General features: G+C 45.2%; 1 protein-coding gene across 1 annotated transcript in view; it reads right to left on the bottom strand.

The window, feature by feature from the left end:
• The window catches only part of ANKRD42 (ankyrin repeat domain 42), a 108,958-nt gene that overhangs the window by 70,817 nt on the left and 22,718 nt on the right, over positions 1-15,423 (bottom strand). The window contains exon 5 of the mRNA XM_029602223.1: positions 4,388-4,523. Within this exon, the coding sequence (XP_029458083.1) occupies positions 4,388-4,523 (136 nt within the window). The remainder of the gene's footprint in view (positions 1-4,387; positions 4,524-15,423) is intronic.

Below are 15,423 nucleotides of genomic sequence, written 5' to 3'. Positions count from 1 at the left end.
CTAATTTCTGAAAGCAAAATGTGTGGCTTGGCTGCACATTTTGCTTTCTGAATCGCGCGGGAATACCTAATAGGGCCATCAACATGCATTTGCATGTTGCGGGCGCTATTAGGTTCGGGGGGTTGGACGCGCGTTTTGGACACACTATTACCCCTTACTGAATAAGGGGTAAAGCTAGCGCGTCCAAAACGTGCGTCCAATCGCGGGTTAACAGTGCGCTCTGCCAGAGCACTGTACTGTATCAGCCTGTGAGTGACTGATAATGTGCAGGAGGAAAAAGCATTTTTAGATTCTCTAGATTCAGCATTAGGGACTGTTTTGTTTTAAAAGGAAAACAGTCAAGCAGATCTGAATAGCTTGTTTGCTGGAAGTGGAAAAAAAAATAAAAGAGTGGGAAGTCCTACTTGCAGAACAGTTTCTAAATGTTTGGATTCCTTGCAGCTTTTTAATCGAGGAGGGATATGTTAGAGCAGGGGTCGAGAACCTTTTTGGCTGAGAGAGCCATGAACGCCACATATTTTAAAATGTAATTCCATGAGAGCCATACTAACTACAACCCCCCATCCTCCTGACCCCCCAAGACCTACCAAAAGTCCCTGGTGGTCCAGCGGGGGTCCAGGGCTCGCAGACAAATCTTTAATAAAAAAGTAAAAATCTAACAAAACCCCCCACCCTCCTGATGCCCCCCAAGACCTCCAAAATTAATTTACTACAACCCCCCACCCTCCTGACCCCCCCAAGACCTGCCAAAAGTCCCTGGTGGTCCAGCAGGGGTCCAGGAGCGGTCCGGGAGCAATCTCCTGGACTTGGGCTGTCGGTTGCCAGTAGTCAAAATGGCGTCGACGGCCCTTTGCCCTTACTATGTCACAGGGGCTACCGCCGCCATTGGTTGACCCCAGTGACATAGTGAGGGTAAAGGGTTGTTGGCGCCATTTTGACTACTGGCAGCCGACAGCCCAAGTCCAGTAGATCGCTCCCAGACTGCTCCTGGACCCCTGCTGGACCACCAGGGACTTTTGGCAGATCTTGGGGGGCGTCGGGAGGGTGGGGGGTTTTGTTAGATTTTTACTTTTTTATTAAAGATTTGTCTGCGAGCCAGATGCAGCCATCAAAAGAACCACATCTGGCTCACGAGCCATAGGTTCCTGACCCCCTGTGTTAGAGAGTTATAAGAAATAACGTGATCAAGATTGCTTATACTTATATACTGTTTTACTTTCTATATTTTAGTGATGTTAGCACATGGTTAGTACCTTTGACTGTGCATGGTAAACACTGATGCAGGAGAGGCATTAATCTCTTTGCTCTTTTTGAACTGGTTACATTTTGTGGGTTGTATAATGTTTGGGGTTGTTACGGGGGGAAATAGGGGGAAAACAGAGGGGACAGAGGGAAGGGGAGAGGTGGGGATGAAGCTGTGCTACCTTCTGCGATAGGGAAGTTGAATGGGAATTTCTTACCATACGTGCACTTGGAGCATAGCACAGTATTGGCCTGGCAGTCTAGGCTAAGGGTCTGCTAGTCGGCATTTAGTGGGCAAAAGTTTCTGGCGAGTAAAATTTGCTAAAGGTTGGATTAAATATAGGTGACTGCACAAAAGTGGTCTCATGGGATATTGCAGGTTTGGGTTCTCCAGTTAAGAGAACTAAAATGATGCAAGCATTGCAGAGACAGTAAACACATATAGCCTTTATTCAAGAAATACATTTAACAGATAATAAAGTGGAAAATGTTGTAGGGACTGTGGAGAGCAATTCCTTTGAGTAAGATGGTGCATTTTGTAGCTTCTACAGAAGTGAAGGATCCAGAGGAGAGATTTATAATTGTGGTGGGAAAGATTTTTGGACAAGATATTACTCTGTGCATCATATATGCACCCAATAAATATAGCCATGCTTTCTTTGTAAAATGAGTATATTTTCTGAATCTTAAGGGTCCATTGATCTTGGCAGGATATTTAAATTGTATAAGTAATGCCAGATAGGACAGATCTTCAGGATCCCAATAGCCGAGGATGGGGAAAAGCAAGCCTGTCCCTTAACTATGTAAATTGTTGGGATTGTTAGACGTATGGAGAGTACTACACCTGGAGGAAAGAAAGACTACATTCACATTTCTCAAGCATATCATACTATGTCCCACATAGATTATATTATGATTTCCATTAATTTGTTTCCCAAAATAGTGAAATCAGAGATTGACCCTGAGAGTATATCAGATCATTCATTGATCTGGTTAGATATCTATTTAAAGCAAGAGAAAGCTGGTCCGAGGTCTTGGAAATTTCCAAGTCATTTATCTGAAGACAAGGAATTTGCAGCATATCTGCAAATTAAATGGAGGGAATTTGAGGAAAATAATAGTAGCCACAAAAGCAACCCAGTGTTGAACTTGGAGATCAGCAAAGCAGTAATGAGGTGTGAAATAACTAAGGAAGGATATTTTAAGATTGGAAGATGAGCTGAAAAGTGAGAAAAGAAAATTAATCAATAAACCCTAGGATAAGCACCAGGACAATCCTAGGTGCTTTAAATGAATGTTTATATCACAAGGCACAAAAAATAATAATGGCATCTCAACAATTTGTTCCAATTTGGAAACAAGGCACGGAAGCTTCTGGCCAATTTAGGGGGCGGAGTCGGGGCAGAGTCAGGACGGGTAGGGGAGGAGTCAGGGCGGTGAGGAGGCAGACGCGATGCTATCTTCGCTGGCGGCGATAAGGTAAGCACCGTTATCGCTGCCAGTAGCGCGCCGAATAACACCACCTTTCACGGTGGCACTACTGGGTGCGAAAGCAGGCAGCGATAACACCGCAGTGGTGCGATCGCTGCCGGCTTTCGCAGGAAAAAGGGGCCAAGCCGTTAAAAAGAGGAATGGCCAATAAACCATATTGAATGCTTTTTCAGCATCGATGGAAAGGAGCAGAAATGGAATATTCTCTTTCTTAACCCACCATAAAATATCCGTAACTTTACGGACGTTGTTTGCTGCCATTCATTGGGGGATAAAACCCACCTGATTCATGTGTACCAATCCCAAAAGGACTGCATTCAGTCGTCCCACTAACACTTAGCTAAGATTTTGAGGTCTATATTAATTAGCGAATTTGGCGATAAGACCCGCACAGAGCTGGGTCCCTTCCCAGCTTAGTAATAATCATGATCCCCGCGATATTTGAATGTTGTGGAAGAGAAATTCCATCCCTAATACTATTAAAAAATTTTGTTAAAGGGCCTACTAGCATGGGGGAAAATATTTTATAGTAGCTTCCCGCAAACACATCTAACCCCGGGGACTTCTCAGATTTAAGTGATGTGATTGCCTGTAAAACTTCTAGCGAGCTAATAGGTTCATCCAAATGTTATATATTTGTTCTTCTGATAAAAAGGGGAGTGATACCGATTCCAAATAACCTAGTATACTAGAGTTATCAATGGTCTCATCCTTGCTGTATAAAGAAGAATAGAAATCAGTAAAACATTCCCTTATAGAAGGATTAGAGGTTATCATTTTATCATTAGCATCCTTTATTTTGGCGATATTATTCTGGGCAGATAAAACCTTCAATTTCTGTGCCAAAATTCTCTCCGCTTTGTTACCCCCCCCCTCAAAGAAGGTCTACTTAGTATGTTAAATCATGAATGCTATTTGAGCAAATTCTAATATATTTAATTCACTTCGAACAGCATTCAATTGTTTTAATACCGAGCAATTTTGTGATTCCAAATGGAGACGCAAAAGAGTTGATAGTCTATCTAACAAAGCAAGTCTGCGCTTTTCCTTCTCTCATTTGAGATAAGAAGCCTGGGCTATAAAATAACCCCTCATGACAGCTTTAGAACATTCCCATACATTACCAGCCGACCCAGTGGAAGCTATGTTCAAGGAAAATATTTGCCTGCTTTCCCTTTGAAAATTGGTGTAATTTATGTGCATACTTGATTTAAAATTTATGTATACTGTTAAAAATGTATCACCTAAGAAGAAAGCATCTCTTTTGACATTGTAAACCCCCAAAATAGAGTTTTGCCCTGATTTTACAGTATACAGTTTATTATAACAGGGATTCACTGCAATTATGAGTACAATCTTGAATAGAAATTTTGACCATAACTCTTACAATCAAATTGGCAGTCTGCACCAATGGTTTTAACTGCCATAATCCCAACCATTCTAGACCGAGGGTCAGTGGATTGGGGTCAAAACAGATTAATGAACTCAAGAAAAGGATTTGAATTAAAAACCACATAGAATGGGCAGTACATAAGCATGTGCAAAGATAAGAAATAAAACATATTACAACCAAAGAGAACACCTTGGAATAAAATTAAAACATTCATATTTGAAGAACATAACTTGCATGGTAGATTTACTTTTCCCAAAGTACCTGGAATGTTTCCACTGTGATCCACATCATCAATATTTGCTCCCCATCGTACAAGGAGCTGTATGCAGCCAAGCCTTCCATGGAAAGCAGCACAGTGCACAGGTCTCCAGCCATTCTTGTCTGAAACATTGGCTTCCTAGAACCAAGGAAGATTCCATCCTATTAATATTACAATACAGCTCATATATCACTGAATATGCTTTGTACCACACAATTAAAACTTGTACAAGTGGGTCACGTGATGCAGTGAGCCCAGCGAGACGCTTTTCTCTCGCGGCTCCGGGTGCTGGCCCACCAAAACCTCAACAACTTACCTGAAACCGCACCGGACCTAGCTGCAACGGGTTCCTCTGGCAGCTGAAAGGCGGTAGAACGCGATACGCACCCTGTGCCTCCAGAACATGACGTCTAAGCCGCTGTGCAAAGATAAATCTAAATTGCCCGGTGGAGACCCTAAAATGGCGGACGGCAGGCGTCTCTCTGACGGCGGGAGCCTAGATGAGGGCGCTGTGGCGCTGCTGACTGCGGCTGTCGTGGCGGCGTTGGAAACTAAGTTTGATAATATTAATGACCATTTCAACGTCGTGAAGGAAACCTTAGGGGACATCGGTAAGCGAATTGATATCGCGGAAGGCCGGATATCAGCGGTGGAAGAAGATCATCAGGCTCTGACTGCACGAGTTTTAGCCCTGGAGGCCTCGGCCAAGATGGCGGATGAGAAGCTTGAGGATCTCGAAAATCAAGCCCGCCGCAACAACCTCAAATTCCTAGGGATACCGGAGGAAGTGCAAGATGGTGACCTCTTAAACTTTTTGGCGGGCTGGCTCCCCGGGGCTCTAAATCTGCCTGCCCTGGAGGGGAAATTAGAGGTGGAGCGCGCGCATAGGTTGGGGCCCCGAAGAGAGTCTGAGAAACGTCCGAGGCTGGTTATTGCCCGGTTCCTTAACTGGGCACAGAGGGCAGCCATTCTTACAGCTTTTAGGAAACAACGAGACCTGCGCCACAAAGACCACAAAGTTGTTATCTTCCAGGACTTCTTGGTGGCAGTGGCAGCGAGGAGGCGGCGGTTTTCAGCGGTCTGCAACGATCTCTTCAACCAAAACGTTCGCTTTGCTTTGCAGTACCCTGCTCTCCTGAAGATCTGGAGGGATGGTAAAGTGCTTACATTTGAGGCACCGGACAAAGCGGTGGAATGGGTGAACGTCAACTTAGTCCACCGCTGATGACTATGTGCGCCGGAGGTGTGGGTGACAGAGGAGGGACTCTGTTCAGCCCTTGTAAGACCAGCGGTTCATTTATCTGTTTGGGGCCTCTGGTACTAACTCATTCATTACAGGTACTCTATGGGCTGTGAGGAGCTGCATGAGCTCCGGGAGGACAGAGTTCTGCCCATTATATGACAATGGTTGTCTCTAATTCCTAATGCACAGGGTTTTTTTGTTCTGGTTAGCTATGATTTCATTCTGGGGGTGGGCCAGCACCCGAATGCATCTTTATACGGATCTCCAGCCCGAGTTTTATCGGGCGATGTGCCGGGAGGGAGAATGTTTGTTGGGAGGGGGTGGGGTACAAGGGAGGGCTGTTTGTTTGGATAGGTATGTTAGTTTGAAGGGGGGGGAGGGGAGATCTCAAGCTGTAATGGAGGGGTGGGAGCCGCGTATTCTTTTAGGCGCGGGACTCATGGTTCAGGCTGGGGAATCATGGGCCCGGAGGAAGTCTCTGTCTTTTGTATCTTATGCAACCTATTTACAAACAGGATAGGTAAAATCAGGTATATCTCCTGGAATGTGGGAGGCTTGGGTACGCCTGTTAAGAGGCAGAAGGTGCTCAGTGCCCTTCAAAGAAGTAAAGTAGGGATTGTGGGGCTTCAGGAAACTCACTTGACGGCTGTAGAAAGCCAAAAGTTAAAGCGCCAATGGGTTCAACACTGTTACTATGCTCCAGCGGTAGGGCGCAAGGCTGGCGTGGCAATTTTGATCCACAAAACTGTCCCATTTCAGCTTGTCACACAGGTTGTGGATCCGCAGGGATGATATGTAATCCTTGTAGGAAAAATAAGGGGCAAGGAACTTACTATATGTAATGCCTATGCTCCCAATGCTTACACTCATTCCTTCTTTCAGGACTTGGTTAGGCAGGTCCTTCTCACAGTGCAAGGACCATTGGTGATGATGGGGGACTTTAATTGTGTCCACGATCCGCAATTGGACAAGTCTCAGCCACAAAGGGTACCCCACGATGCCATGGCTAAAGGTATTTCCTACCTGTGTGCTGAGCTAGGCCTGATGGATATCTGGCGAACGCTGAATCCGACAGCCCGTGATTACACTCATGTATCGAGGGCTCACGCTATCCTCTCCCGTATTGATTATCTGTTGATATCGACCGGATTATTCTCTAAAGCACAGCTGGTGCATATCGGGCCCATAGAAATCTCAGACCATGCGCAAATATGGGTGGATATAGGGGATGGGTTGGCCGATAGGGGAGAAAAATTGTGGAGGTTCCCTAATCATTTAAGGGTAGATAAAAATTTTCAGGATTTTCTGTATGCTAAATGGCAGGCGTATGAACAATATAATGGCGGACATAAATCCGACCCGGGACTTTATTGGGCTACTAGCAAAGCGGTAATGCGGGGTGAAATAACGTCCTACCTGATTGCGAAATCTAAAGCAATGGTTAAAAGCATTTTGCTGCTGGAAGAACAATTACAAGGGGCCAAGCTCCAGCTTGCCCAACGGAAAACCCCTCAAACTCAACGGGTGTATAATGATATCCTTTGTACGTTAAATGCAGTATTGCATGAGAGGGCTCAGAGGATGTTGCAGATGGGGGCTCATAGGTTCTTCCGATATGGAAATAAGGCGGGACGGTTATTAGCTAACATGGTGCGTTTGAATCAGGGTCGTACTGTTATAGACAAATTAAAGGGGAAAGAGGGCCAGCTTCTTGTCCATGGGAGGGAGATTTGTGCAGAATTTCGCCGATTCTATGAAACTTTATATACAGAGGATAGGCAAGGGGGGCCCACCCAGGAGGATGAATTCTTCAACGGTCTGCATATTCCACAGATTACTGCAGCTCAATTGTCTGCTCTGAATACTCCCATAAGTCTCCTGGAGTTACGGGGGGCCATTCTGACCAGTAAGAATAATAAAGCCCCTGGTCCCGATGGCTTGAGTGTCGAATATTATAAGCTTTTGATCAATCATGCCACTGGAGACCTCCTAAATTTATATCATGAAGCTCAGAGACGCGGCCAGTTCCCATTAGACACTACCAGGGCCTATATTATGGTCCTGGAAAAACCGGGTAAGGATTTGTCATCCCCGGCCGCCTACAGGCCGATCTCGCTATTAAATGTGGAGGGCAAATTGTTTGCTAAAATCATAGTGGATAGGTTAAGTGTAATTTTTCCAAGTATTATTACTGATAATCAAGTAGGCTTTGTCAAAGGGCGTGCCATCAGCAGGAATATGACACAGTTAATCGTGGCCATGGAGGAATGTCAAAAACAGAATACGGCGGCGATGCTGGTGGGCTTCGACTCTGAGAAAGCCTTTGATAGGGTTTCTTGGGAGTACTTATTCTCAGTGCTTGTGCGGTATGGCACCACAGGGGCGATACTATCCAACATAAAAATGTTATACCACAACCCCCAGTCTGCGATACTGGCGAATGGTCAAGTTTCCTTAGATTTTAGTTTACACAGGGGAACTAGACAGGGGTGTCCGCTATCTCCACTGCTGTATGTGTTATCAATTGACCCCTTATTACGTAAGATAGCGATGGACCCCAATATACAGGGCTTCCAGTGGGGTTCACAGGTGTTCAAAGTCTCTGCTTTTGCAGATGATGTGTTGGTTTTTCTGACCTCTCCACAAAGGTCATTGGAGCGAGTTCTACAGCATCAGGTTTTATTTGGGTCCTTTGCAGGGTTAAAAATTAATGTAGAAAAATCAGAGGCCATGGACCTCAGCCCGGAGGTAAAGCGAGATTGGCGGGGGGGTTTTTCCACTCCGATGGGTGGGTCAGGAGATGGGATATCTCGGGATTCAATTGACTAGGGACCCGAAGAAGCTATACGAGGCTAATATACGACCCTTACTGACCCGTATGCTTGGCAGACTCACTTTGTGGGAAGCTTTACCTTTGTCCCTCACGGGTCGCTTAAGTCTCTTGAAAATGTTGGAGCTGCCTCGATGGCTGTATGTCCTACAACAGGTACCACTATGGCTTACGCCAGTCGATATTAAATGTATCGATAGCAGGTTACGAAAATACCTATGGGGGGGCCGGAAAGCCCGTTTGTCACTGGGCATTTTAAAACTGAGCAAGCCGCAGGGTGGTATGACTTGCCCAAGTTGGAGGGACATGTGGCATGTCTATTGCGGCATATTCAGGACTGGTTGACGGACACGGAGAAATATTCTCCCCTTTCCTTTTTACTAGAGTGGATGACACCGTATAGACCAGATGCCCTCATACAAATAGCTAGCGCTCAGATACCAGCGAGATTCCGCCAACACTTGATAGTTATGGCTAGTTGGAAAGCCTGGCGGTATCTTTGTCTCTCCAAAATACGCATGGGGCAGGTGGTCCCCTTATACATTCCATTGAGAGGCAATCCACAATTCCCGGCGGGATTGGAGAGTGAGGTCTTCAGGCAATGGCAGGGGAAAGGGCTGCACAGGGTCCACCAGTTCGTTATGCCAGAAGGGGGGCATTTGTGGAGCTTTCAGGCACTGCAAGACCAATATAAGCTTTCCAAGACTGATTTTTATGCTTACCTACAGGTCAGACACTATATCCATGCGATGTCTGGGCTGTCTAAGATAGCGGATTACTGGACGGGCCTTCAGGATATCTTTATGAATACCCGCCAAGGGGGTAGGGCACACTCGTGTGCTCATTTCTCTAGAGCTTTGAGGGAGATACCGGACCATACAGCATATTTAGCTATACAAAATAAATGGGTGATACATGCTAATATTTTTTTGTCTAAGAAAGATATTGTTCTGTTGTTGGATAACTATGCTAAGGTATCGGAAAATGTAATCTTGCGAGAGTTGGGGTATAAAATTCTACACTGTCTTTATATATCCCAGGACAGATTATATGCAGCTAAATTGCGCGACTCAGATATCTGTATAAAATGCCACGTAGCTAAGGGTACGTTGTTTCACAGCTTATGGGAATGTACACAAGTGACTCTATTTTGGGGTGAGGTCTTGGATGAACTGGACAAGATCTTGAAGATTCGGATCCCTAGGACCCCACAAGTCTGCCTTCTGCGCTTAATCACGGAAACTCTCGACACTATGTCGGATCTGGATCATCTCTTCTTGCAGAAGGCGTTGCTTATTGCAGCCCAAACGATCATGCACCTGTGGATTTCTGAACGCCGGCCCACGGGAGCTCAATGGCAGGCACGTCTGGAAAAGTTATTAATTCATGAGCTGTTAACGGCAGCGACGAACGAGACGGGGACACACAGGACGTGCCACGCAGTGTGGAACTGTTATTGGTGGTCACTTTCTGCGTCCAAAAGGGACCTTATTACCAGGGCTACCACATATACCTACAGAGACTCTAACGGAACACCGAGGAATGCGCATTTATAACTACCGCCCACCTGACAGTGGCAGGTGGCGGTTACTGCTTGAGATGGGGACATAGGGGGGGGGGGGTTGCTTACTGTTTACTGTTGGAGTGGTTTACAGGCCTCCAAACCAAAAGGAAGAGCTGGACAGAGATCTGGTTGAAGACATCCATAAGATAGGTAAGAAAGGGGAAGTGGTGATCGTTGGTGACTTTAATATGCCAGATGTAGACTGGAAAATCCCATCTGCAGAATCTAAAAACAGTAGAGCAATAGTGGATGCCATGCAAGTATCTTTGTTCAAACAAATGGTATTGGAACCCACAAGAGAAGGAACTATTCTCGACTTAGTGCTCAATAATGGAGATATCGTCTCTGATGTCAAGGTGGGCGCCCACCTCAGCACCAGTGATCATCAAACGGTATGGTTTAATATCACTAAAAGAATATGGAAAAGAAGCACAAAGACCAGAGTTTTACAGTTCAAAAACACAGACTTTGAGGAAATGGGGAAGTACCTAGAGGAAGAACTAAATGGATGGGAAAATGAGAGAGATGTGGATCAACAGTGGACCAATCTAAAAGGAGCAATCGCCAAGGCAACTGCTCTATATGTTAGAAATGTAAAGAAAAGCAAAAGAAAAATGAAACCTATCTGGTTCTCAAAGGAGGTGGCTGACAAAATTAAGCTAAAAGAACTGCATACAAGAAATACAAAAGATCCCAAAGGGAGGAGCACAAAGAAGAATATCTGATTCAACTGAGGGAGACTAAGAAATTAATCAAGTTGGCAAAAAGTCAAGCGGAAGAGAGGATTGCCAAGGAGATAAAATATGGTGACAAAACATTTTTCAGATATATCAGCGAAAAGAGAAAAGTCCAAAGTGGTATAGTGAAATTGAAAGATGAAAATGATCAATATGTGGAGAGAGACGAAGAAATGGCAGAAATATTAAACGAATACTTCAGCTCTGTGTTCACTAAAGAAGACCCTGGAGAAGGACCATCTCTACACAACAAGAAACTGGAGGGAAGCGGACAGAGGAAAATCCATTTACAGTAGATAATGTATGGGAAGAGCTAAAGAATCTGAAAGTGGACAAAGCCATGGGGCCTGATGGGATTCATCCAAGGATACTGAGGGAGCTCAGAGATGTGCTGGCAGGACCGCTGTGCGACCTGTTCAATAGATCCCTAGAAACGGGAGTGGTGCCGAGTGATTGGAGAAGAGCGGTGGTGGTCCCGCTTCACAAGAGTGGGAACAGAGAGGAGGCTGGTAACTACAGACCGGTTAGCCTCACTTCAGTGGTGGGAAAAGTAATGGAGTCACTGTTGAAAGAGAGAATAGTGAACTATCTACAGTCAGGAGAATTGATGGACCAGAGGCAGCATGGATTCACCAGAGGAAGATCCTGTCAGACAAATCTGATTGACTTTTTTGACTGGGTAACCAAGGAATTGGATCGAGGAAGAGCGCTCGATATCATATACTTGGATTTCAGCAAAGCTTTTGATATGGTTCCGCACAGGAGACTGGTGAATAAAACGAGAAGCTTGGGAGTGAGTGCCGAGGTGGTGACCTGGATTGCAAATTGGTTGACGGACAGAAGACAATGTGTGATGGTAAATGGAACCTTCTCTGAAGAGAGAGCGGTTTTAAGTGGTGTACCGCAAGGATCGGTGTTGGGACCGGTCCTGTTCAATATCTTTGTGAGCGACATTGCGGACGGGATAGAAGGTAAGGTTTGTCTTTTTGCGGATGACACTAAGATCTGCAACAGAGTGGACACGCCGGAAGGAGTGCAGAGAATGAGACGGGATCTAAGGAAACTGGAAGAGTGGTCGAAGATATGGCAGCTGAGATTCAATGCCAAGAAGTGCAAAGTCATGCATATGGGGAGTGGAAATCCGAATGAACTGTATTCGATGGGGGGGGAAAGGCTGATGTGCACGGAGCAGGAGAGGGACCTTGGGGTGATGGTGTCTAATGATCTGAAGTCGGCGAAACAATGCGACAAGGTGATAGCTAAAGCCAGAAGAATGTTGGGCTGCATAGAGAGAGGAATATCAAGTAAGAAAAGGGAAGTGATTATTCCCTTGTACAGGTCCTTGGTGAGGCCTCACCTGGAGTACTGTGTTCAGTTCTGGAGACCGACCGTATCTTCAAAAAGACAAAGACAAGATGGAGGCGGTACAGAGAAGAGCGACCAGGAAGGTGGAGGATCTTCATCGGATGACGTACAAGGAGAGATTGAAGAATCTAAATATGTACACCCTGGAGGAAAGGAGGAGCAGAGGTGATATGATACAGACTTTCAGATACTTGAAAGGTGTTAATGATCAAAAGACAACGACAAACCTTTTCCATAGGAAAAAAATCAGCAGAACCAGGGGTCACGATTTGAAGCTCCAGGGAGGAAGATTCAGAACCAATGTCAGGAAGTATTTCTTCACGGAGAGGGTGGTGGATGCCTGGAATGCCCTTCCGGAGGATGTGGTGAAGACCAGAACTGTGAAGGACTTCAAAGGGGCGTGGGATAAACACTGTGGATCCATAAAGTCAAGATGCTGCCAATGAAGAGTGGGTGACTCGCCAGAATGATGGCTACTGCCTGGAGTCAATACCCTTATTAAATAAACATACACATGCTTACTGTGACTCCAACATCGCTCTAAGCTTCAACAACAAGAGGAAATGTGGAAAAAAGGATTTGCACTCACAAAGAGGGGAGTAGCTGGCTTGTTACGGCGGTTACTACCCCAAATCAAAAAAGCCTGATACTTCACTTTCAATGCATATACAGCATAGTTCTCTGATTCAACGGCAGGGGAGAAGAATAACTGATACTTCACACATCCAGCAGAGCTCTCTGCTTCAACGGCAGGGGAGAAGAAAAGAGGGTTCGCACTCACAAAGCGGGGAGTAGCTGGCTTGTTACGGCGGTTACTACCCCAAACCAAATGTGCCTGATACTTCACTTTCGATGCACATCCAGCATGGCTCTCTGCTTCAACAGCATGGGAGAAGACTGATACTTCACGCATATCCAGCATAGCTCCCTGCTTCAACGGCAGGGGAGAAGAAAAACAACCAATAAGGGCTGTATAACATAGTCTGGGTAAAACAAATAAGCATGGGTGTAGCTTGCTTATTGCGGCGGCTACTACCCCTAACGAATCAAGCTAGATATTTCACTTGGATGCAGCTCCATCACTGCTCTCTACATTAAAGGTGGGGGTGGAAGGGAAATAGAACCAAGAGCTAAGAGAAACAGATAAGTATGAGAGAAAAAATGTGTGAAGCTTGCTGGGCAGACTGGATGGGCCATTTGGTCTTCTTCTGCCGTCATTTCTATGTTTCTATGTTTATGTTACTGTATACTGTTTACTGTATAATGTTATCATTTGTTAAAAAGTTAATAAAGAAAGGTTTTAAAAAAAAAAACTTGTACAAACCAATGTAGGCTACATTTAACAGAGAATACATACTAGACAGGTTAACTGGAAAGAAAAAAATATATTTAAAAATGTAAGTTTGGGGCATTGTAAGAAATAGAAAAGCCAGTATGTGCCTTAAACTAAGAGCAAAATTAAAAATTTGCCAGTAAAAGGACCAGACTGGGTACCATATACAGGAAGATCCACCAATACCATCATTTTAAAAGTAGTCTCGCCTAAGAAAAACATTTTCATTTAATTACCCAAGAAAGCAGAGTTGCTTACCAATAACAGGCGTTCTCCTAGGACAGCAGGATGTTAGTCCTCACATGCATGGGTGACATCATCGGATAAAGACCGGCATGGAAAACTTATGTCAAACGTTTCTAGAACTTTGACTAGGTACACCAAGCTTGCCCAGCATGCCCTATACCATGTGTCCACAAGGGGTTCCTCTTCAGTCTGGTAACACAGAATTACAATAAAAATAAAATAAAAAATTAGGAGAAACCCAACTTTACAGGGTGGCAAGTGGGTTTCATAAGGACTAACATCCTACTGTCCTAGGAGAAAACCTGTTACAGGTAAGCAACTCTGCTTTCTCCTAGGACAAATAGGATGGTAGTCCTCACACATGGGTGAAGCCCTAACTACAGGCTGAAGTTACCGCCACCAAAAATATGACTTGCCAGGTCAGGTACTTCAGGTCACAGGTATGCAGTGGCTCAAAAGGAGCTGAGTCAGCACCATGCTGACGTCCCAAGCAAAGCGCGAGGCCTTAGGAGAGGCTTCAACTGAAGCAGGCCCCACATGAACCGTACAACTGTAGGCTGTACAAAGATGGGCATATCATCTACACCTGGTGGTAGGCACTAAAGGCACTCAGATGAACGCGATCAGAATTGGGTTTTTTTTTTTAATTTGAAAAGGTTTTTTATTAAAGCAAAAACCAGTTGCAGTATACCAGAAAATGAACAGCAGAACAGAGCACAGCCCAACACATGGAGTACAGACAAGCAAAAACAGCCGTACATGAAATCTGCTACAGAATACAAAGCAACATGCTGTACATTTGAGGCAAACAACCGGAACTGATAACAGTGCTGTAATTTAGTATACTTAACCACCCCCCCCCCCCTCCCCGTCTCAATAGTGCATAAGTTAGAAGAAGATTGGAAAGACAACATCACGGTTGTCTATGCCTGGGAGGTAAGTGGCTTGAAGTGTAATGGAACTGCTGGTTGCCCATTCTAGGATGGATACTGCTTCCTTGCATAGAATCCAAGAACCGGACCCTCCTTCCTTGTTTATATAGAACATTGCCACTTGGTTGACTGTGTGGATCATGACTATCTTTCCCCTAAGATTGAGTTGAAAAGTTTGGAGAGCATTCCGAATTGCTCTGAGTTTCAAGAGGTTTATCTGTTGCATCCTCTCCCAGGTAGACCAGAGGTCTTGAATTTGAAGGTGAGACAGGTGGGCTCCCCATCCCTTCGTGGAGGCATCTGTGGTATGATTTGATGCATCAGTAGACGTAGGGGAGCCCCTACTGTAAGGGGCGTTTCCGATGGCCATCAGGCCATATCTCACTTCATGCTGTTCGTAATGGAGACAGGGGCAGAGAGACGGTCGGAGAATTGTTTCCATTGAGTTTTCAGTCCCCACTGAAGGCGCCTCATGTGTAGCCGTATGTGTGGGACCACATAGATCGTTGCAGCTATGTGCCCAAGAAGTTTCAACATTTGACGAGCCGGAGCTGTGGTTGAATGCTTTGGCGTTTGAGCTAGAGTTTTGAATGCTCTAGCTCTTGGCTCGGGAAGGAATGTTCTGTCCTTTAAGGTGTCGATGTGGGCTCCAATGAACTGCAACGCTTGCATGGGGTGGAGATTCGACTTTTCGTAATTGATTAGTAGACCCAATGTGTCCAAACATTGTATAGTTCTGATAAGATTCGTCTGGAGAATTGAGGGACTGGGTGCTACTAGAAGCCAAT

Source organism: Rhinatrema bivittatum, chromosome 5 (genome assembly GCF_901001135.1).
Source record: "Rhinatrema bivittatum chromosome 5, aRhiBiv1.1, whole genome shotgun sequence".
Classification (NCBI taxonomy): Eukaryota; Metazoa; Chordata; class Amphibia; order Gymnophiona; family Rhinatrematidae; genus Rhinatrema; species Rhinatrema bivittatum.
This window is presented reverse-complemented; position numbering and strand designations above follow the sequence as displayed.